The sequence below is a fragment of the Onychostruthus taczanowskii genome, unplaced genomic scaffold (genome assembly GCF_017590055.1).
Source record: "Onychostruthus taczanowskii isolate IOZ18803 unplaced genomic scaffold, ASM1759005v1 scaffold16, whole genome shotgun sequence".
Classification (NCBI taxonomy): domain Eukaryota; kingdom Metazoa; phylum Chordata; class Aves; order Passeriformes; family Passeridae; genus Onychostruthus; species Onychostruthus taczanowskii.
In genome coordinates, this window is record NW_024498795.1 from 10,034,696 (window position 1) to 10,059,851 (window position 25,156).

At 37.0% G+C, this 25,156-nt stretch overlaps 1 protein-coding gene across 2 annotated transcripts in view; it reads right to left on the reverse strand.

The window, feature by feature from the left end:
* The window catches only part of ESCO1 (establishment of sister chromatid cohesion N-acetyltransferase 1), a 33,448-nt gene that overhangs the window by 1,513 nt on the left and 6,779 nt on the right, over positions 1-25,156 (reverse strand). Inside the window, exons 6-11 of one of the 2 annotated variants that reach the window (XM_041399409.1) lie at positions 24,784-24,847; positions 22,467-22,581; positions 12,938-13,069; positions 5,494-5,583; positions 2,854-2,997; positions 1,814-2,001 (exon numbers count right to left, since the gene is read on the reverse strand). In XM_041399409.1, coding sequence (XP_041255343.1) covers positions 1,814-2,001; positions 2,854-2,997; positions 5,494-5,583; positions 12,938-13,069; positions 22,467-22,581; positions 24,784-24,847 — 733 coding nt within the window. Of the gene's footprint in view, positions 1-1,813; positions 2,002-2,853; positions 2,998-5,493; positions 5,584-6,195; positions 6,319-12,937; positions 13,070-22,466; positions 22,582-24,783; positions 24,848-25,156 lie in introns of those variants that run through there. The other variant, XR_005952258.1, reaches the window with a different exon arrangement.

Consider the following 25,156-nt stretch of genomic DNA (forward strand, 5'->3'; position numbering starts at 1 on the left):
AATCAAGTGATAGCATTGTAATTTTCTGGCTGGCTGTGTGAGTAATTTTAGAACACTGAATTCAGGGTTTAAGACCTCAATCGGTCTTAAAGGGGAGGTGTTATTTTATCCTTAGAAACAGAAGAAACTGCCTTTAGACTTAAGTTCTTTAGTTCCTATAAAATAATCAGAAATGTACTTGAAGAGCAAGCAGGAGCTTCACTGATATAGACATCACCATTAAATACTGAGGAAAAGATAATGAGAACAAAATCCTTTTTAGTTACTACCAGCTTTACTCTCTTCCCTTTCATGTGTTCAGAAAGATGATTTTGCAAGGTTAAGGCTGACTGGATTTCTGTGACTCCAAGGTACTGTGAAATGGGGCAGACATTCTCAAAATGAGCCTCAGTCTCTTACAATGCCTTCAACATTTTGAAGTCAGGATTTAGCTGGTTACCAATATTACCCCATTCCAAGTACCTTTTCCTATGGAAAACGTTTAAGTTTAGGCAGCTGAGCAGATGTAACTGCTTACTGCCATCCCAAAGCAAGTCTCACTCCTTTCCTTTGCCTTCTCTAACTCCCTAGGCTCCCTCATCTACACCAGCTCTAGAGCTCATCAGACCTTTCTACAAACCAATGGATCACCAGAAAAACACAAAACTTTTTGGTGAATACAGCAATGAGCTACTGGAAGGCCAAGCAAGCACCAGAGCACAGTGAAAGGGGAGGTGCTGTGCACAGTTAAGAGGAAAACTGAAGCCTCACTATCTGCAACAAGTCATCAAAATTGATTCTGAAGTTCCTTTAGGGCTGTAGCTGAGAAGTAAGTTCAGCATCATTTTGGGAGAGAAATCTTTCCTTTAGAAATAGTTTCTAGGAAGCTACAGAACACACTATTTAAAATCTGCCAAAAACATGAGCAAATCATCAAGTTAATGTATTTATGTGAATACAGCTTTACTGTCAATAGGTGAGCCAAAACATAATCTGATCATGATTTGCTCCACCAGCTGGGCAGGATGAATTGTGCAGGGCAAAACAGCCTTGCTGAGTTCTCCAAATACCCAAGAGGGTGAGGACTGGCAGAGGCAGCAGTATCTGTTCTAGGAACTCCAACAAGATGAGGCGAGCACAAACCTGAAGCCCAGCCATCGTTAAGATTTGAGCAGTTCTTGCCATTACTTGGAACTGACATTTAAACTTCTTGGAAAGAAACCTCAGGTTTGGAGAGTCAACATTTTTAACATTTATCTAGACAATAGCACAGATGTTTGAGTCCTTTCTATGGACTCAAACATTCAGCTGGAATACACTCACCACTCGCTACTATATCTCCATGGAAATGGAAAATATCCACAAGTTTCAGTGAACCTGAGTATATATACAAGAACTAAAACAAAACAACAGCTGGAACCACCAGACTATATCCAATAGTTTGTTGCACTGGGTCTCTGTTGCTTCCCTCTTGCTACCTCTAAGTAATGGACAATCAGCCAATGGCTGGGTCCCAGTCCATGGGTCACCTCACACTTTGTGACCAAAGACAGTCCTGTGTCCTTTACTCAATTACTGTGGAGGAACTTCCCCCTGGGAGTCTGCCAGGGTGACTCATTACAATTGCACTCAAAGACTTCTGCGAAAGACAAACGACTGTAGAGCACTGACATGAGTTACTGAACTCCAATACTGGAACTGCCAACTGTGCTCAAATCCATATCCCCAGAATCACCAGCAGCTGCAAATAAAAGCTGGAGACACACAAAACAATCAATGTCTTGCATGGAATTCTGTGTAAACCATGCGTAGCTGAGGAATGTTTCCCTCTTACCTGAGACACTCGATCATCCGAGAAGCGATCTTCTTCCGGCGCATCATGCTGAACACCCAGATCCGACTGATCCCGCAGATCGCGGGTTCTGGAGAAGTTGAGCAGCACCACGCTTTCTGTCTCTCAAATATCACTTTCTCATTTTCTGAACTGATTTCTGGAACCTTCTCTTCTATAACTCTGTAGCCCTGCAGATGATGTAAAAGCCATGCGTCACTTTACAAAAGCATCACTAATGACTACAGAAAATAATTAATGTTTGATTTATTTCAGTTAAAACATACTTGGCTGCTAAAATGCCTTACCTAAAACACTGTATTTTTTGCAACTCATTTAATTTCTCATAACAGTTTCAAAAATCAAGCAAATTATAAAAGATTAAATAAAGAAAAAACCCTCTGAAGTTTCTCTCACTTAAAGTAACAGCAACAAATAATCCAATCCTTATTACTACCTGTATTAAAACGTTTGCATCAATTTCTCTGGCTTTGGCTAAGATTGTTTTGCTTGTTGTCTGATGCTCCCAAGGGACAATAGAAAACAATACAGTTTGGAATGAAGAGACAGATTATGTGACATCAGTGATTAGTACTACAATGACTTCTTGTCCTGCCTTCCAGTGCAGTTCTGTCCTCTGTTTTTATTTCCTGTGGAGCTGTTTGACCCTGTGGTGATTCAACTCAATCATACAGAGCATCCACTCTTTTATCCATGTTGGATTTCTGCTGGGTAGGGAGTTGAACCTGCTTGTCAACAAGCAAGAGCACAGCCAGAGCTGTGTAACAGCAGAGGAAGACAAAAATTCCACCCCTCAGCTCTAGGAAGTTTTTAAATGATGAGGTCTGTCTGAGCCAAGTATGACACCATCCATGTGTCTCTGCTCAGTGTCAGCCACACAAAACTGAGTAACTACATTTCAGAGTGGCCCAAGCACCCAGGCTCTTCATCTGTGGAACGGGCACACACAGAGTAATAATTTGCTGTGTAAAACAGTTATTAAGCACTGACACAGATTATCTTTCTCCAATTCAATCACTTACCCACTGGATATGTTCTGCAATTAAGCAGCCAATGACTTTTTTGTCATTAGAAATGAAAAGAAGAGTTTTAGTTCTAGAGTAGCACATGAGAGGAGTTTGCTGAAATCCCAAATCATTGTCTACCATTTCTCTGATTTCTTCAACCTGTCAAAATAATTTTAAACACTGTATAACAAACTCATCTAAATGCACATTTTTATAAATTTACATTAAAATCACAGACTTGCAGAAATGTATTAGGGTATCTAGCACACTGAAAGCTATTCCAAAAGTTAAGGATCAACCCAAGTAACTTGCAACACATCATCTGCACAAATGTTCCTTAAACAATGCTCATTTGGAAATAGGAAGAGTAGAGACCCCTCAGTCAGCTTCCATTAAGTCCAAACTTCATTAGACAAAGGCTTAATAGAGAGAATGCTGATAATCAAACCGTGAGCTCTGATAATTTAGAAGTCAATTAGACCTGCAAGGGAAGTTAAAGCAGTTTAAGATTTTTTGTTATTTCTGAAGTCTTGAAAGAACAAATCCATTAAGGGTTTTGAGCAGATAACAGCAGGCACAGTGCCAAGGTAGATAGAAAATATAGATATTTGTTTTAAAGGACTAACTGCTGTCCCTTTGCTTCAGCTTTTTACTCTTCCATTGGGTTTTCAAAGAGCAACTGAAACTAAAAATAATTTATTTTTTTTTTAGTATTAGCAAGTTTAGAAGAAAGAGATAATCTTCAGCATGAACATAAATGAAAGCTTATACATGAGCTGGTATTTTACTGAGGCATTCCTGAACCTACATCTGCACATTGGAACAGCCTCTATCATCCCTCATCTCCTGTAAGACAAAGAAGGTGCCCTCACCTATGGTGCTTCTCAAATGCAAGTTGTAGTTACAGTAGTAATGCACAAGGAGAATTACTGCTGCTGTGAGTATCAGAACCACAGAACAGGTCAGGTTGGAAGGTACCACATCTGGTCCAACCTCCCTGCTCAAGCAGGGCCGTCCCAGAGCATATGGCACAGGACTGCATCCAGACAGTGCTTGAATATCTCCAGTGAGGGAGACTCCACACCCTCTCTGGGCAATCTGTCCCAATAAACAGGCACTGGCGCAGTAAAGAAAGCTGTGTTAAAAATGCTTTAAAAATAATTTTAACAGGTATTGATTACTCTCTATTTTCTCACCTTCAGGTACTAATCATTTAATGACACATCCTATTATCTGAAACACCAAGTAAAACTATTCTTGAAATCAGGCACCCATGGTTGTGACAGCTCTAAGATTCTATCAACTTCAGCTACACAGAACTACACAGAGAACTCTGTCCTAAATGACTTAATTTGCTACAGTCTTCCTTTTCTTCAGCCACTATATTAAAAAAATGAACGTACAACAAATAAGATAAAACTTAAACTAAAATTAAGACAATCCCACAAAAAAATACAACTAAACGAATAACCCTATCTGCATAAATTGTGAAAATCTGTAGTTTCATTTTAATTCAGTAACTCAGACTCAAGAAACCTTCTACAGCCACAACAACAGCAAGAGCTGTCTTGGGCATCAATTCAGCCTCCAGAGGTCCCTTCCACCCTCAGCCATTCTGTGACCCTGTGACAGGGATACTGTAAAAAGTCCCTGTTAGCCACAGCAAATCCCCAGCTAAGCAGAGTCAGTGCCAGGCTACAGTGAAATGACTCTTTCACATGTATGAACACAGGTTAGCCAGCAGGACACTGAAGTACCCAACTGCCCTAAGTCCCCATTAGTGTGCTGGGCCCAGTTTTAGAGCTTCAAGGAAGACATGAATCATGGCACAAATGGAGATTAGCCAGAAGAGAGCAAGAAAATGAATGGAGCTCTAAAAAACATCATTTAGGAGTATAAACTAAAAAAAACCAGCACATCCAGTCAATCTCCTTAAGGTAAAAAAAAAAAAAAAAACAATCAGTGTGTTCAGGCACAAAAGATCTGCTGCAAGGAGGAAAAGACGGATGTTTTCTATCGCTGTGGAAGTATGGTTAGTAGTAATGAGCTTAAATTGCAGTATGGAGATTCTGTTAAGACATTCAGGGAAAATTTCCTACTGTTATGGTTAGCACAGCACTGTAAAACAGTCTGAAGAGCTCAGACAAACCTCTAGTGGTAAAATTTTTAGAAAGTTGTCAGATGCATCATAATCAGAGCAAATCCTGCTTTGGACATGGCAATGGACTAGATGACTTTGGGCCACTTTCCATCTAATTCTGTTTTTATCAGAAAGTCACCTAGAGAACGGTGCCCCATTTGTGCTGTGTTATAAAGTTAGTAAATTTCACTTCATTTAAATATAGGGAGAGTTTATATCACATAAATATCTGCCAGATATTCTGCAAGGATACTTAAAACAAATCAACACCAAACTTTAAGAAGTCAGCTGGTTGATGTCTTCCCACCCCTGCCCAGCCTCTCTATGAAGAAACCAGCAGTGCTTAAGAGTGAGGCATCTGATCTGTCTGTGGAAAAGGGAACAGAACAGTGGTTCTGTTTTGAGTCCAATTTCAACTGTTCACATGTAAATGACACAAACGTTTCTATGAACATTCTCATTATTTATATGAAAACATCAAACAAAGCAGTCAAGTCCAGTCCTTCTCACCATACCTTTTTAAGTGCATACTTTGGGTCATCAGGAAGAACCATTATTATCTTTCCATCAGGATATTCAGCCAAGATTCTCTCCTTTTTCCAGCCCTAAATAAAACAAACACTTATCTAAATCATATACATGATGCACTTTTACAAACAGAAGTGGCAAGTTATTGTTCTGGACACTGAATTTATGCAGATTTCACAGAATTTAGCAGTTGCTTTACTAGAGAAGTAAACTTCAGCTAGCCTTTTAAAATGAGCATAACAGATAAAACATGATGTTATTTATACAATTATTTATACAGTAACCTAACTAAAAACATAATCATACAGTAACATAATCTAAAAACAATGTGAAAGTGTCTTACAATTCCCAACTAGATTTTTCCCCCAGAACTGCAGCACAAACTCAGTTTTAGAACAGAAGTAACAAATTCAGCTCACATAACTGATTTCCAAACCACATAAATACTTATTTTTCGAAGTCCAGTGAATGAGAAAGCCCTAAGTTTTATTAGAAGATTTCTTTTTAACATAGTTACCTCCACAAATACACACTCAGTTTTTTAAAGTCTGGCATGCGAAAGACCTCCAGGAGGTTCTAAGTGAACTGATTGGCATGCAGTTGCCCAAAATGTAAGGAATAATTTATTTTGTTACTGATCATAATTGTTAAAGCCACAAGAAGGATACTAGAAAAAAATTTATAACTACCTTCTAAGAATCTAATAGGGAAGGAGACTACGTTGTGTGTATCTGAAGTATAAACATGCTCAAAAAAATAGAGGTAATTAACTCTTCTTCAGATCCACACTCGTGGTGAATAATGAGCAGTACCTGCATGGAAAAAAACAAAACAAAAAAGCCACTTAAATCTAGCAAGATGGGACTGGTAGATATTAGAACTCAAGCTGCTTTGATGGGACCTAAAAATATTGAATGCAGAAGTAACTTCAGCCACTAAAAAGGCTGATCTACAAGTCTTACTTCAAAGCAACTTTAAATAAAAAAGTCTTTGAAGAAACAATACTGATGGAGTGATTCTCATTGAAATTTGCACCTTCCCATAAAATAACGTTTGACTGAAGACCAAGCAATGGCATTTGGCACTATACGAATGCCATATATACTACACAAAAAATGTTAAACTTCAGTGTTGTAATACTTGATCTGTACATCATTTTATTCATACTGATTTTATTCCCTTACCCCAAGCAGCACATGAAGAGAAGAATTTTAGAAATGTATCTACTTGCTGCCAGCCCTGAAACTATTGAAGTATCATTTTAGCACCCAGCATGGCAATCGTTGCAACACAGACACCATTTTAATCCTGTCTGCTTTTCTTCTCAGTAGTAACTGAACAAATGAAGATCCTGCTTGAATTTATATAAATTATGGTCTGAACACAAAGGGCAGTAAACAGCAGCGTCATCATATTTAGGGGTGCCGGAAAGTGTAATTTGTATTCAGGAAAGGCATCAAAAATCAGGCAATGATTACTACTCTCCAACCTCAAACCTTACCTCTCTCAAATTTTTGTCTTTTTCTGCCTTTTGGCTACCTGTTTGCTCTGCAAGAGCTTTTTACAGCCTACTTTAAATCATCACTCAGGATATAAATGCAATCTGTTTGATAATCCTGCCATTACAGCATCCAGACTGCCACAAGCCCAATGCAGAAAATTCAGCACTAATTTTTAGGTTAAGGTATCCTGTTAATGTTATAGCCAGGAATTTCCACAAAAATAAATCCAATAAAGAACACAACACTTCTTAATATCACAGTATTTATGCCTTTAAGCAACAGTATATTAGCACAAGTCTAAAAATCTGTAAAAATGCAATAATTGATTCTCGAGTGTATAGGACTAATTATTTTCATTACTGTCCACCTGTTTATCTTTTTAAGTGATCTGTATAATGCAGAGACTGATGATATTCACAGGAGGGATAGTTTCTAAATTAAAGTATTTTGGAATTCAGAAATGCATCTTTTAGATGCAGCTTTCCAAAAAGTTTCTGCAAAGCCTAAGCTCATCCAGATTTTTAGTGAAGCCATTTTACAGCCATATTGAGCCCTTAAAGTCATATGCAGCTCTAATAATGTTATAAAGAAAAACTGTGATTTCCTGTATTTATCTGCACCTTATTGCTGAGTTTTGCTCCCTTTAAACCAGACAAATGGAAGCAATGCACAAGATTGGTCACAACTCTGTCATACTGTGACACTGAAGGGAAAGTGCTGCAGCTGCAGCTGGGACTAATCGTATTAGATATTTACAGTACACAAAATATGCTTTAGTGTCAGCATTTTCATGTGGTCTGAAAATGATTTCCCTAAACACACCTATTAACACTTTTTAACCAACCCCCCCACTATTGTAACACTATTAAAATACTACAGTCTGCAAGGTATTGCAATCACTGAGAACTAAAGTGGGACACTTAGCAGGCAGATGACAAGAACACCTCAGTAGATTAAGAAACAGAAGTCTTATGTTTGCAATATATAGTATTCTATTGCAACATCAGAAAAACTGCTTTCCCTTTTCTTTTAAGTGACATTACTTTAGGACATTAAGACTTATTTACTGTTAAATGAGATGCCCAAGCATTGATACACATCCCCTGTGATGACCAAAGAAGTCAAAAGGAAAAGTACTCTTCCCACAGGGAAACATGTTCTGCAAGTACACGTGTTCCAGAGTAAAAACATGTGACTACAGCACCCATCCCTGATGCTGCGAGTCTATGCCCAACAATAGATGACCTCCAGCCAGCAGCAAGGCAGGCAGGCCCTCCACCACAGCTGGGCAGCCAGGTGCTCTAAGGGGGTGTGTAAGCATTGTAGCAATGCCCTCCTCCCCCCCACGTTGGGACTATTGATCCTACAAGTATTTTTAACTGCTTGACAAAGTAAGGCAACTCTGCAATGCACTGCTAGCTCCTTCTTACTCTACCTCTAACTTCCTCCCAATTCAAACAAGAATAAAGGCTGCTTCTGCTGTGTTTATTAAGGGGCAATGGCAACAGGACTACAAAAGACATCATTACAAAAAGGGCAATACAGACAAGTACTTGCTACCAGGTCATGAAATAGTGTGGACAGTAGCTACCACTACAGATGCAGCTCATTGTTCCCACTGGATATGATGTATATAAAAAACGGGGTAGAACAGAGGTGTAATGATGGCTCCAACATTAACAGCTCAGTAACGGAAGGTTCAGTGCTCTGTTTTTCATGAATTATGTTCTGTTTATAGTTTAAAATAATCTCTGATGTAGATTGGGTCTTTAGAAGTGTAAGTTAGCAGATGTGATAGCCTGCTTCCAATGAATTTCTTAAGTTTTTAGAAATTCTTACATATGAGTATGAAATGAAACAGCAATGCTGGTGCCTGTTCATGCCAGTTCTGGCTTTTCTCTAATCGCTATTTCTCAATCAAATACAAAAACATGAAAAAAACCCAGTGGTTTTTTTTTCTCATAAGGCTTTTTTCCTCAAAAATACTGAGGTACTGAGGAAAATATGGTTAATACTGTGTAATTCTTGGTCTTCACTAAGAAAAGCATTTATGAATATTTTCCCTAGTAATGAAGTCTAGTGTGAAATTTTGTAAACTATTGTTCTTGACAATTTGCAGCAGAGAAATGAGTCTGCTGCATTCTTCTTCCTGACAAGTACAGATATTCTGCCTCTCCTTCCTATGCATGGAATGCAGAGAATGAGTGTTTGACTGCAGAACACATTAAGATCCCTGGATATAACAATTAAACTATTAAAACTTCTCACAGAAGATACTAATGGTAAGAACTTCATTTGTAACATTATTTTTATGTCATACAGATGCATTACTTTAGGAATTAAATCAAGACAAGTATGAAATCCTTCTAAGATGACATGAAATTCAGCACCATCTTCAATCCCAATATCCTATTAACTTTGGATGCCAAGAAGGATGCCAAGAAGTCAAATATTGCTGTTCTTTAAATGTGAGAATCCTAAGAAACTCAGAGACTAACTTGGGCGCAGTTACAACAGAATAGCTGTAAACTTATCAAGATTACATAGCCCAAACAACAGTTTCCTCCATTTTCTTAAGCTCAAAATATTCTTCACCAAGATGATGAATTTGAAATACAAACACATTAACTGCAATCACACGACACCTGAATCCAGAAGCATTTACTTGAATCTATAATCAATAACTTAAGGTTTTGGCTTTGCAACTTCAGAACATCGTTAAACATGCCTTGCTCTTACAAAAAAATTTTGCACAAATACTAAGCTGAGCCTACATAGTATCAGAAAGAGGTTGCAGAATTGATACTGTGTGGTATCTCAGCTAGAAGATTTTAGAAAACTGAATCCTTTATCCATCCCACAGAGTTGCCCATCCTGCTGGAATTAACACCTGATGTGTGCATCGCTGCTCAGTGCACACACGCACTAGAATGGCATCATTTGTCTGGAGACTTCCAGATGTCTGAATCCAGAGGAAATTGAGACAGATTGTTCCCTTTGTCTGCAGCTGGGGACATCTCTCATTCCAGCTCCAGTGCTACCCTTGGCCATTTTACCTTCTTGCTAATTTAATCTGCATGTTTCTATTAATAGAAAATGTCACCCTTAGGAAAACCTGTATCAATCCTTGCCAATCTTCTGTTTTCAAATCTAGAAATTGTCATTACACTTGTCAAATTTTCTCTCTACACACAAGGCCTACAATTACCTTAACATCTCTATCAGACACTCACAACAAAACAAGTATCCAATACTAATTCCTTGTTAGCCTGTCCTCCTTTTGGGGTCGTCATGGTATTTCTAGAGACCTAAACAGAACTTAGTACTACAAGAAGTAAGACAGGCCTTTAAAATAACCCACTGAACAAAGTTGTGTTTTGTTGAAGATAGTAAATAATTTGTTTACATGCAAGCTACCTTCTGGCTACTCAAAACAGAGCACCTCCGGGCAGGTGGGAAAGACACTAACAATAATGTCCATTTTCACAGTTCACAGCAAGCAGCATGACAATGTATATATACACCTACTTTTTTTGAGTCTGTGAAATGAATCGTTCATAGAACTACTAAGCCCATAACAAGAGATGCTTCAAAGAGAGAAAAAAACTGAGAAAAGTTTTCTCCAGTCAGACTGGGACCTCATCATACGGCACGGAGAATGTGAATGACAAGAGAATGACAAATGCTTATAAAATCCCTTAGAATGGCCTCTGAATCACAAGTAATGCCAAACATATTAACTGCTTATAAAGAGTGTCTGCAGAGCTAAAAAGTAACATGTCAAGGTCACTGAGACCAGGTGTTCCTGGACCAGCAAGTCTAACCAAGGAGTTACCAGGACTTTCCCTAGTACATTTTTTTAATCCCCTGATGCTGCTATCCAGTTAACACTGTCAGGGCAAGGAAGACAGTTAACATTTCAATGCAGTAACTACATACAAATATCCAGAAACCATCCTCCCAACAATCCCCACTAAAAACCTCCTAGCAAAACCAGGAAAACTAGCAATCATTCCAGTATTTCTGGATGACTAAGAATTAACAAGTAGTCACTTGGTGTACTAATTTGCTGCCAAGAAGGCTTATCTTAAATTGAAGTTATTTTCTAAGAGGAGGTGAGAATGTTTCTGTCACAATACTATCAACCAAGAACCAGTGACTCCAGATCAAATGACTAGTGGGAAAAACTCATCTATTTAGAATGGCAAAAGTTACTTATCCATGCAGAAAACCGTGTTAAGATTGTTAAGAGGAAAAAAAAAAACCCAAACATAGGGCAATTTGAAGACTCCTAAGAGTTCTTCTTTCACCTCTTACTCCATAGTTTCTGTTCCAGAATAACCATCTAAATCATGGCTCCATGGCTCTACAATCGTCTACAATGTCATAAAACACAAAAAAGTCTCAAAAGATTACAGAGAGACAACTCTTTACTCATTGAACTGACTATACAAATAATTTGCTTGAGTATACATTATTGAAGTTTTCAGAAGATGGCTAGCAAATGAGAAAACAATAGGGAAAGCTTTTTTCAAATTAAAAGTATACCTGACTCTGTATGAAATTATTTATGACTGGTTTAAGTCTGCTCATTCACTTTCATGTTAATTATGTAGCTACCCTAGACATACACAAAAGGGTGAGATTTCAGCTCTTTCAACTTCCAAAATATCCAAAACTTCAGTACAGCTTCTTACCTACATGAAGCTACTGAACTCATGTGCCAATGAGCTTCTGTCCGAAAGAACTAAACATCATCTTCTGTGAATTATGTTTACATCTTTGGTAACATTCAAAATCTGAAAGTACTTGGGTGGGGAGAGGGAGGACAAACAGGAATACAATGGGGAAACATGTTTTATGCTGCCATTATACTGTACTGAGTCCCATCACAATTTCTGCCCAGTCCCACCCAACAATATACCTAACGAGTATCAGAAGAGATCTTTCCAGATGTCCAGATTATTTGGCAAAAACTAACCAAGGACAGAATAAATACCAGAACTATTCACCAGAGACTTTCTAACACTTCAGGGATGAAGTTATATCTTTTTATCTGCAAACAGTGGGATAAAAGTGTGCTTGAGATCTAAGAGTAGCCCAACAGCCATTTGGTGCCTACATCAAACAAATAGGTGGCCTCAGTTCAGTTATCCTGGAGGTCTTATCTACTCGAGTGTAGAGTACTGAAGGTAACATGTATGATAAGAAAACAGACTTTGTGGATTCTGTTCTGGATTTCAGACATGTGAACAGGCATTTCCTATGTCTTGTAATATCAGCTAGTGTCAAGTAGCTGATTTTACAATATACTTGAAATTATACAGAATTTTTCAAATCTGAGATTTAATGAGAGATACTCTGAGACAGCACATATAATGAAATTTTCAAATACGTATTCTAAAGATCACTTTCTCGTAAATTCAGTATAGCTTCAATATGCTACGAAATTGTATCAGTTGAATTCTTAGGCAGTGTCTCCTCAAATTACACATAATTAATGGAAAAGTAATTTCTAAGTCTTCTAAGATCACACACTTAAAAAAACAGGACAGTCAGCCCTTCATCTGACTATTGAGTCAACTGCTGCTGCGAACATCAGCTGTAGAGAAACCTGTATTTAATACTTTCAGAACAGTGACATTCCTTTGTTTTGCCATCACTACCCTCACACCTCCCCAACATCAGGTAATTGTAGCAGAAGTAATAATATGACAATGAAACACCATTACTGTACAAACTATTTTTATACATAATATATAACCTGTCTACCATGGCTCTTAAAAACATTTATTTCCCAAAGTGGATGATTTATCGCCTACTGTGATAATAATTTATTAAAACACAACTTAATGTAATATGAATTGTAACTAGTACAAAGCAAACAAAAGATACTGGTTATGTCTTTCAAAAGAGAAGGTTTTCTTACCACATATTTAACAGCACTTATGAACTGGTTGTGGAATAACAGATGTTGGGTTTCATCCTCTGGATTTGACACAGTGTAAAGCATTCCACAAATATTACAGGAAATAGCACCAAATCTCTTCTGTCCTCCATCCTATAAAAAAAACAACAAAACCAAACCAATAACCCACAAAGCAGGAACTTATCAATTCCTTGCACAGTAAATACAGTTAAATAGAACTTTCATTGAATCAGGTATCCCTCCTAATAGCATATCTCCTGGAAACTCAACAGGAAGACTAAAATGGGGTCAAACAGGAGAAACAATAAGCACAGAATTCAGAATTTCATCTTTCAACAACCTATATACCCTTAAAAGGCACAGGCATCAATCACAAGGGAAACTCTACCTTAAGAATAGTAGCTCCACCCCATTACTTTTGAACAAATTATTTTTATTCTATGACATACAAAAAACAGAGATTTCTTCCTTCATTTCACCATCTGCCGAAATATAAACATCTTCCACAAAGAAAATTCTCATATCCAGCCCCACACTACTTGGTTTTCCCTACACTTCTGCTGCTGCCTGTCTTTGGTTGTGAGCTGCTTTCAGGTAGGTGACAGGTGAGCCATTTTCCTGAAAGTCTGGAAGCTTATCATAAAAAATGAAAGTTATGGAAATAAGTATTAAGATCAGCAATACGTCTGCAACAGCTGATCACTGCCTTCGTTAGTTTTTAACGAAAATCAAATATTTCAAAGCAATTTTTGAGACACTGCATAGCAGCTACACTGCAAATGGAAAATCATCCCACTCATGACCTTCTAGGTTCTCCTGCTACTCTATATGCAACCATTACCAAACTCGGGGCACTGCTCAATACCTACTGCTTTATGTTTATTCATTAGAAGTGTTAGTAATCTGGAAACATGCTCAGATTTTGGAGTCAGCGCCTAAGGAAGGGTGAAGTATCAGGTGCTGCGGCTGCCTTTTGCAAAGAGCAAGAGAACACCAGTTAGAATAAAATCTTTAGCCAAAAAAGGCATGTTTAAGTTGCAGCTTAATGCTCAACTACTTTTTTTTCCTCTTTAACTACATCTGGAAATTGAGCTTATGTAACCAGAAATAAATGTCACTTTTAATTTATTTTAACATACAGCACAAGCAATAGAGAAACAGGAACTTACTGTATACTCTAAACAAGTACACTACTTAAGCAAAAAAAGATTTGAGAACGTTTTTTAACATTAAATTGACCTGTGTGCACAATTTGCAAGGAAACAGATCACATGAACTTAATATTGTTTTCTAAGAGCTGAAAATATTCAGGGTATAATAAAAAGCCTGTTTTACAGAGGAAAGCATTTTGCAACACACAAGTGTTTACAAAACGCTTCCTATTCCTTCCATCTTCAAAGACACGTCTATGAGCTAAACAACAGTTCAATTCTCCACACAACAGCAACTTATTTCCAAGAGACATTAATACACATCTAAAGTGTAGGTATCAGTTTCTTTCCAAGAAGAAACTAAAGGCACAACAGGCCAGACAAATTCAGAGTTGAACATCTCCTTAGGAGTACATCTGTGGAACTCAGCCAAAAGAAAGAAGCTGAATCTGGGAAGTCATTGCTTTAACCATACATCAATGTACAGATCACTACCATATACAGAAGGGGAAACAGGAGTACACTATGCTTCTGAAGGCCAAGAGGAACCCTGAGGTTAGATTTGTAAAGTCAGAATAAAGATGAGCTTTCTAAAAGTCCAAAAATTGAACCAAACATATTTTAGTTTACTTCCAGATTTCCTTTAAAGCCACAAAACAAAGCACCCACCAAAAACAAAGTAGCCACCAAAAGACACTGCATTTCAAAGGTTAATACAAGAAAGATAAACAAGGCGGTGCAGCTGACTATCTGAAGATGAACCCACTGAACCAGATTTAATAATCCTATCCTGAAGATGGAGAACATATCCCCTACACCTAGAGTAGGATAAGTGGAAAGGAAGTGTATTTTGAAACTTGGAATATATGTCAAAAAAACCCCACCACTTAAATTAGAAAATCAGCTACGTAAAGCAAGTCTTAAGTATTGGTACTGTATTAAGTCTCATAACAATTTCTGTTCAAATCATCAAGAAGCTAAATGAAATGAACCTCTAAGTTTATTATCAAAAAAATCTCAAGCCAAAGAAACCCTAATTATGCAGGAAGCAATCAGAAAAAACTCAAGGCAAGGATACCCTCAAAGCTGTCCAGCTCCCTAGCTCATCCCATCTTGCCTTGCAAATACAAATGCTGTTTTTCCAGGAACAGATTAGTTCCCTGGAATAGGACTGCCATATTGTATTTTACAGTCAGACTTTCTCAGACGTTGCTGGTATCAGCGGCTTTGAGTTTTGCAGGGGGAGATTTTTTGTTTGGATTTTTTTTTACGGATTTCACTGATACTACTATTCTAGACACATTCAGTTGTATCAATGGGCTACCCATAGAGGTTAATATGAAAACCCTGTTTCATAAATTATCAGAAAAACTCACATTGTAGTATCTAAAGCAATCTTTTAAATTCTGTAGCCCTAATAACTGTGGACTATAGCCTTTAGGAAATATTTTACAGTCTCCTGAAGACAAGGAAGAAGGTTTCTGTATAACTGAAGTACTATTTCAAAGCCACAGCACAGGCAAAAATTAAATGCAGGAGGTTTAAATCCAACACAGACTGCAACAACAAAAAAAGACATGCAAAATAAAGTCAGGAATTATGATCAATGCATGTTTGTACTTCAACAAAACATCTACAGGATGACTATTTTTAAAGTGATGTCATTGCATAAGCAAAAGTGGAAAGGACACGCATCCAGAGGAAAAAAGTGCTCCCAAATCATAATACTGCATTAAAGCTTGCCAGACCTTCATGGGAAGAAATGAACAACAACAACAACCAGCCAAAAAACAAAATGAAACAACTCCAAAAAACCCACAAAAACCACAAAAAACCAAACCAAACAAAAAAACCCAAACAAAACAAAACTAGAAACAAAACAAAAAACCCAAACCCCAATAACCTAGGAGCACCATTCTGTACTATGTATGAGAGTAAACGTAACAGGGACTTGAAAGTGGAGGGGTGGAATCTTCTCAGCAAGCATCAGATACCAACAAATGAAGTGCTGACCTGTCACAACTAGAAAAATATGCAAGAGGTTTGACTCTCACAACTTAATGTTTTTCAGAGCAACAATACTCAGGAAAATGTGGGTTTTCAGGCAGAAAAAAAAAGCTGTCATTCCATTTACAATTCAGTTTTCTAAACAACAATGAAGAGAAAAAATACTTTTACTTCCTAAACAAATGCTGCACATGTACACGGCAATTAAGAATTCCAGCATCTCAGGCAATCCTAAAGTACAGGATATCCACTGTTCTATTACAGGCTAACTGTAATAGAACACTGAGACAACACTGCCTTAACTTCACAAGGTTTCTTAACTCGGTGTTAGAAAGAAAAGTCTTACCAATATCTTCTTTGAGAAGATGCATGTCTGCTGATCCTCCATATGTGCAATAAGGAGCCCTGCAAGCAAAAAAGGCATTTGGTGCCTCTGTAGGAGATGAAAAGGGGTCTTTTTTTTTTTTCCTTTCTTTTCTGTCTCTTCAGTCACAGACTGGGTCACCTCCTTCTGGATTACCTAGTATTAGTTAGAGGAAAACTGTTTTTTCCTCTTTTCCTCTAGCCTTTTCACAGTACAAAGAATAAAGCCTAGCCAGCGAAACAGGCAGGCTGGAAAGGAAATACAAGAAATGCAGGAAGAAACAACACAAGGATTTTGGGGCTCTCCACAGTAAATTAAAAGGTCAAAGAATGCTGTTTCAGTGAAAGATGCATTCAAGACTGAAACTGATGGATAGATCCCCTTGCTGACCAGCAGGATCAGAAGACATGTCCCAACTCAGAATAAAACCCAGTCTTCATTTTGAACAAAAAAACCCCAACCAAACAAGAAAAAAACCCAAAAAAAATCCCAACCCATCACCAGTGCCCTTCCTACAAAGCTATTTTAACAAAAGGATATAAATCAACTTGAAGCTTTCAGAGCTGTGATACATCTAATTTTCGTTAACATATTTGAAAAATTAAAATGGAGGGTCATTATCCACCATGAAATTATCTCTTCACTGGTCGTTGGCTAAAGCAATATGAAAAGCAACACAAAGTAAGAAAATAAATCTGTGCAATATTTACGATAGACAGGTAATCCATTCTGAACTCATACAAAAGTATTAAGCAGGAACATTAGAGGAAGTGTTCTGATGAGCACAGGTTTTGGCTGGGATAAGGTTAATTTCCTTCACAGCAACTGCTATGGTGCTGTGTATTAGATCTGTGACCAAAACAGGGCTGATAACAGAGGGATGTTTGAGCTACTGCTGCACAGAGCTTACACAGCCTTCAAGGTCTTTTCCATTTCTCACACTGCTGTGTGAGGAGGATGGGGGTCCAAGAAGCTGGGATGCTTACACAGCATTCAAGGTTATTTTCCATTTCTCACACTGCTGTGTGAGGAGGATGGGGGTCCAAGAAGCTGGGAGGTGACGGAGCCAGGACCAGCAGATCCCACCTGACCAGAGGGATATCCCATGCCATACGGCATCCTGCCAAGCAGTAAGAGCTGGGGAAAGAGGGAGGAAGGGGAGGATGTTTGGAATTAATGGCATTTGTCTTCCCAATAGTTACACGTGATGAAGAAAAGGCTGAACACCTGAGGAACAGCAGTGAATGAATTCCTTATTTTGTTTTGCTTGCACGCACAGCTTTTGCTTTACCTATGAAACTGTTCTTCCCCATCCTACTTGGGGCCAGTGAGGGAACAGCCGCATGGTGCTTAGCTGCCTGCCAGGGTTAACTCACAGCACAGTGTTAGCAGCCTCGGTGCCCGAATTCCTGCAGCGGCTCCCAGCTAGTGTTACAAAGCATTCTCACCTCCCTTCAGGACAAAGGACACCAAGTACAGCCCACCTGAATTTGCAAGACAAAGCTGGGTTGCTGCAGAGGAGAAGAAATGGGAAGAAGTGATAATAAGAGAGGATACCATCCCTGTAAGAAGAGAGCACCATTTGCTTGGAAGGAAAAAAACCTGCTCACAACTACCAAAATCCCTCCTTTGGCTTATGAAGTAGTCACTGTCTCGCTTTCTCTGGGCTAAGAGGACAGGAGAGAGGCAGTACTTAACTAATGAGAACAATCAAAGATTGCATAAAAGCCATTCTCTGAATCTTCAGAGAAACTCCCTAACCAGACTATACAAGTTTAAGGAAGAAAATAGCAACTTTAAATGATTGCTATACAAGTTTCTTCAGAAATTCTTCGTATAAGAAACTACTCTTACACTTCTTACTTCCACTAAGGGCTGTGGGGCTGTGTTTTCACCTTAAAGAAAAGTATTTTCTTCATATATAACCTAGTTCAGCCAAGCAGGAAACTATGCTCAAGTTCAATCAAAATACATGTAAGGAAAAATTCAAGCATGATGTCCAAATGTGTAAACTGGATTAGCATGCACATCACATCCACATGTAGCACCAACTCAAACCTCAAAATCAAAAACACCTTCCACCAAGCAATCCTGATCCATGCACTTGCTGATACTTACAAGGATCAACTACATTTAATCACATTTGCTGGCATCCAGGCATTAACTCAGAGCTGTAGAAAGGCAACCGTGTAACTCAAACCTATCCCTCTCTCACTTCACATGTTCTTTGCTAAAACTGCTAATAACATTTTCAAACTAGTCAAATTCAAAGGAACAAACCTCAAAACGGAACATGTACCCCTGTGCTTCACAGGTAATCATTTAGGAGATTTCTTTGTAGCATTAATGCTTTTATCAATTCTTATTTTTATGGCCAAAGTTTTGTCCTAGGTCTGACAGGCAAGCAGAATTTTTACAAGACAAAAACAACTGACTTTCCTTGTCTTGCTTGTACAGCATCTCTCGTTTGATAAAAACTGAGAACACATGCTTTGTGCATTTGTGTTTCTTTCCATTTCAGAATTTAAAGGAACAGATGATTTCATACTCAAGTTCTCATATTTGCAAATCACATTGAAGTAATGGCAAAGTAAAGAACAATTTTAGTGCATTACTCTACAAAGCTTCCTATGCTGCTTCAGGCAACCTGCCAACCTATCAACTGAACGTTTAAATGAAGTGTAAGAGGGTGAAGTTCACAAATATTCAGAACAGACTATTACACCAAACACCAAGTCACAAATTTGGACCACTATGAATTTTTAGCCTCGATCTTAATTTCTTTCCCCTAAGAGAGAGGAAAGAAAGACAGGAATTTCTTTCTCCTAAAAGAGATCATACTCTCTTCAGTCTGAACCTGTCTTTGCATATCACTTCAAACACCACTGTTTCCTGGCACTGCTTGCTTTATGAAGTGTCTTGGAACATTAGATGCTTTTCTGTTCTCAGCTAAGTTCTATGCTCTGAAGAGACTTGCCTTTTAAGATGTGTGACAGCAAGCAAATCTGAACAGAAACAAACCCATCATTTGACTTAGATGTACTTTTATAAAATGAGATAACTTTATGTTTGAAAGCTGCCCAGAAAACTCGATGATGTTACTAGGAAAGAAAACAGTGCAAGCGCAGCTATTAAGTATTTCTTCTACAAACAGAATCTGTGTTATTTTACTTCTGTTAGTCAAATAGCCTTATAGCTTGTTAAAGATTATATTACTTAAGAAAAAAAAAGAAAATTAATCTATTCACTATAGTAACCATATGGGAGAAGAAAGAAGCTAAGATACATCTTTAACGATTAAATATACAAAACCCAAAGCACGTTGTGAAAAACAAAGCCCAGTTTTACCATAACACCTCTCTAAATATAGCTCAGGGACCAAAAAGATTAGAATAAACAGACAATACTGTAACATTCCAGACTCTGAGCCTCAGATACCACCAAAAAATTTAAAAGGACAGGGGTCAAACTCACACTTGCAAAATAATAAAAGCAGCAAAACAAAAATTTTGCATTATGTGACTAGTCAAATAAATAATTAATTTTTCAGCTTTGATTACAAAATGAAAAATGGATTCTGTATATACATTAGGATGGATTGGCTTGACACATCTCCAAAAGAATCAGACCTCACTTGGAGAGCACTAAATTGCATTTTTCAGGCGTTTAGTTTTTTTTAAAAAGTGTAACAAAGCGCTAATTAAATGTCTCTTGCTAAGAATAAAAGCATGACTTCCCAACTCTGCTCAAGGTAAAGAATAATGAAACTGCTTCTCCTAATACAACATGCCAGAAACTTAAAATAAAAATGATTTCTAGCTATTAACTATAATTTTTTTAGACACTATAAATGCTAATTTAAGTGATTTGACCTTGCCTAGTGAGACTGCTCTCTACACAGGAGAAATTTCAACCTCAGCAGTTTTTAAACTGTATCACTCATTTTTCTGTTCTCACAGGATCATTATGGAACTACATAAACACCTTTGAAGATAATTACTACTAATAATAGAAAAATAAGTCCAGCCATTCAGAATCCACATTTTAAAATCTCACCATAGTTTTGCAAGCCAAACTATTAATTACAAAAAGTACCTTATTTTATTATACGCATTTAATCCCAACTCTTTTGAGTATTTGTAGGAGGAAAGCCTAGTAATTCAGAAGTTAATTTAGCCACTTTTCACCTCTAGAAGCTGGCACAAACTATTCTAAACACAACTGTATCTCATCTCCACTGTAACCAAGGTCAAGGACAGTATTTTACAAAGTGGCTTAACTAATATTTGGGTTCTTCTACATGTTTTGACAAAAAAGCAGTCTCCCCCAAGGTAAAAGAATAATGGATCAATACTCTACCTAATGTTGTCTTGGTAAACTGAAATATAGGCATTATTAAAATGCCCTTTCCACACAATAAAAAGCCTACTCTGAACTCAATGAAATCAAAGTGAATTGGACTTGTATGAAGTGCTGAAATATGTAATATATTGTGAAGCTGTTTAGAACACATTTAGAAATTAAATATCCACTTGCATTTTCCAGAAATACCCATAGAAAACCACAAACCAATTCTCTCCCATTCTTCCTCGTTTTCTCCATTGTTCTTCATCAATGAACCTTTCTTTAAAATTTTGCTTGGTAAATAGCTTTTATTGTTGTATACCTGAAGAAAAAATTACTCTCCTAATTCTAGCTGAATATAAGGATACTACCAGCATAATCAGTAACTCGTAAAAAATCTCATTGTATCATAAACACTGCAAAGAGCTACACAAGCCCTCTTCAGTAGCCAAGCAGGAAGTTCTCTATTTCTTCATGTCAAAGATCCGAGCAACTTTTCAGCCAAGCTCTATCACTCTATGAGTAAAAATTAAGTTAGTTTCACAGAAATGAAAAGGGATATTCTTACAGCCCTTTTACTGAAGTTAAGATATTTAATAATTCATTTTAATTCTGTTGGTAAAATGGATTTCAAAGAGGCAGTAATTGAAATACTTCTTAAATGTTAGATACAGTTCAGTTATCCTGTGGCTGGGCATTCACATGCCTAGATTTGTATAACATCAGACAACTGGAGGATATATTTATCACTTTAGATCTCAGAAGCTCTGATTTTAAAATATTTCAGTATGGATATAAGAGTGTTCAGAATTCGTTTGCTTCTATTCCAGTTAATATTTTCATGTGTATAATCCATACATTACATGAAAAAGAACAACTTAGTAACACCTCCAATAATATATGTTAGAGGTATAATTTCGCAAGAAAACTCCTTCCTTCCTAATGTCCTGGATTCCTCACCCTCTCTAGCTCTTCATTTCTCAAGGATTATCTGACATATGCATTATTGAAAACACAAACCAAAACAAAATCAAAAACTCCAACTGTCTCACAATAAGTTGTGTGATCCTACACAATGACAGAACAACTGTGTCACTCCCTTCTCATTTCACATTTTCTTTTTACCTGTATTTTGTAGCTAATAGCCAAAAGGGTAAGAATAAACAACCCAGCTGGTACTACTGCTTAAATACTATGGTCAAAATAAGTGCATGCACTGGGAAATCTTTAAGTTGGTCTCAGAAGAATGGACACTCTAATGTCACAGGAACAAATCTGTTGATACAAATTCTGCACACAATCTACCATATGCACCTCCCCCTGTAATTCTGAAATCTTAAGATAGTGAGAATTTCCACATAAGTAATTCACTTATTCATATTCACTCTCCCTCAGTATTTTCGCTGAAAAACCATTCTATTTAAAAAGGGCAGAAAATTTATTTTAACAAGAAATGTTAAACATTAAGGCTTGCTGACACCATTTTCCCATCAACACTGAATGGCAATCTAGTACAGGTTCTACTTTTACAAGTCATTTACAATGGTGATAAGTAGTATGTACCAGTAATGATTTTTACACAAGTTCGTTAAACCACAACACTGCAAACTCAGAGATAATTTCTCCAAGAAGCTCTAAGCCTTACTAAAATGGTATTACTTACTGTGATCAGCTGCTTATCACCATCTTTTCCTGCTTCTTTTAGTTTCTGAATAGGTTCCTCAGATGATGGTAAGTTACTGCATTTTGATGCTAATGAAGGATTTGACAATGGAGCCCTTGAAACACAAATATATTTCATGTTAAAAATAGAACTTATACACGTCACGCTACTCAAAACGCTGTGATTAGTGCAAACTTTACCAAGAATGCAAATCCAAATTAATTAAACAGTCCTGTATATTTCAATGTGCAATTCAAACTGAAAAAATAAGGAAATAAAAGGATTAATCAAAAAACACAGTTTGTAACTAGCCTATGCTACTCAAAACGTTGTGATTAGTGCAAACTTTACCAAGATGCAAATCCAAATTAATTAAATAAAACAGTCCTGTATATTTCAATGTGCAATTCAAACTGAAAAAATAAGGAAATAAAAGGATTAATCAAAAAACACAGTTTGTAACTAGCCTAATTACAAGTGGTTTTTGTTTCTGGAAAATAAAATATTATTTTCAAGTGGGTAGGTTAGTCTCAACCATTAAGAGCAGCATTTAAAAGAGGCACTTTCAGAGCATGACCAATGGTACCTGATGTATTGCCAAAGTAAGATTTAGGTATCACACATGAGGCTGCTAAAGCAGACCATGTAAATATATTCTCACAAGTCTAAGCCACATGTCAAATCCTTACAACTGAAACTTATTCTCTTCTAACAGGTGGCAGTGAAGGGAGGAAGACCCAAGGAATAAATGCATCGGTATCACTGCAATCTTACTCAGTTTAAACCTCCCCTTGTCACAGCTGAAAGAAACACAAATAAAATACAATAAACTATCACCAAAACCATTCTATGAGCTTGCTCCTATATTCAGGGGGAAAAAAATAAAAAAGATATTTTTTCCAGGTTTGGATAAAACTCGTAGAGATTGCCAAAGCAAAACACACACAAAAATACACATACTTCAACTAAGTATTTACATATTTTTCTGTTTCTGAGCAAACTTAATTGTGGCACCTCCTGTAGCACAGGCAGCAGGTTAATCCAGTGAGGTTTTTAAAAAATTAACTCTTTCCAGACATTTTTAAAACAGCATTTTGTGCTAAATCAGGAGTAATTTTTTTATTCCCCTCATGTGCTCTAAAATTTGCCTTATGTAGCTACTTCAAGGTGTGCCTTTTCCTACAAAGCCCTAAAGAGAGCTACATGGTGGATATGCACACAGGTAACAGATTACTCTATGTAATGGCAAGATTACCACAGGAAGAATGATGGCTTCAATCTTGGATATCATATAGGAAGCAGGGCAAGAAAGGTCTCAGAATTAAAATATATATCCAGGTAACAGTAAAGCAATATAATCTTGTTCAGGTAATAAAGGCAATAAATTTAAGTAGATACCATAAATCTGTTTGGTAATTGAGACTAAATATATAAAAAAATCAAAGTTATTGCAGTACTTATCAATATATTTTAAACCACTCATTTAACTAGTTTGCATCTACCTTACCAACCATCTTCAGTGAAGTACCATAGCAGCAAAGTTTTTCAACATGTACAAAAGGTCTGGTTAGTCAGAATTGTTAATCTGGCCTCAGAGGGATGTACTGAAAATTACCTGAAACATTTCTTCTTGTCCCCCATTATGAATATAGAAAATAGTAACAACACACTGACAACTGCTGCTGCTCAAGGTATCAGGTACAAAGAAATTTTTTTCTTCAGCTTGCAATTGGCTAAAACCAGAGCCTATGTCAGAACTGCTCAAAAACGGTAACAGTCCATCTGATTAAGGCTAAAATACAAACTTGAACTGTTAGACAAATTTAGTACTAAGAACTTTTTATTTTTAAAATGGCTGCTGACACCTTCATTTCACAGCAATCAGAAAATTCTGAATTAAACCCCCTCCTCGTCACCTAAAAAAAATTCACATGTACAACACTCCCACAGTACAAGGAGTAGAAAAACTCCAGACATAAGTGAAATAATTCAGTACATGAAAATCACGTGGCAAATCCTTCCCCTGCTCCCTGGTTCTCATCTGATTTGAGGAAGAGACCAGTATGAATGTTTTTCCAACTCTGTTAAATAATACTTTTAGAAATAAATGTGCAGCTACAAACATCTTAATTATTTTCTTAGCAAAGCAAAAACATCCCTAGACAATGGGATAAAATGAAAGTCTGTTTTTACAAAGGACAAATTACTTTTCTGAAACTGAAAACTGAGGCTGGGAGAAAACTGTTTTATAATAAATTCTCTCGTAACTCTATCCATGCAAGGTTACTGTAATTTCATAATGTATGAAATACCATACCTGTTCTCAGATTCAGAAGTCTGACTCGTTACTGAAGTTTGCATCAACTGTGTGGGAGCCAAATCTACAATTAATCAAAAATTTTAACTTTATAATGAAGTTTTTAGTTGCAAAGGAAATTTGAGTTACACAAACAGTGATTTTCAAAAAACATATTCAAAACAATTTTGCAATCTGTTCATGGCCAATAAAAAAATATTCAAGTTTGATGCAGTATTCGTAGGTTTCCCCAAGTATAATTTAAAAAAGGCATTTTTCTCCAACATTTTGACAGCAGTTCTGCAGGACAGTTTGCTATAAGCTAAACAAGGCCAGCAGTAAACTACACAGGAGTTTAAATATGTTTATACTGATACATATATAAATAGCTGTC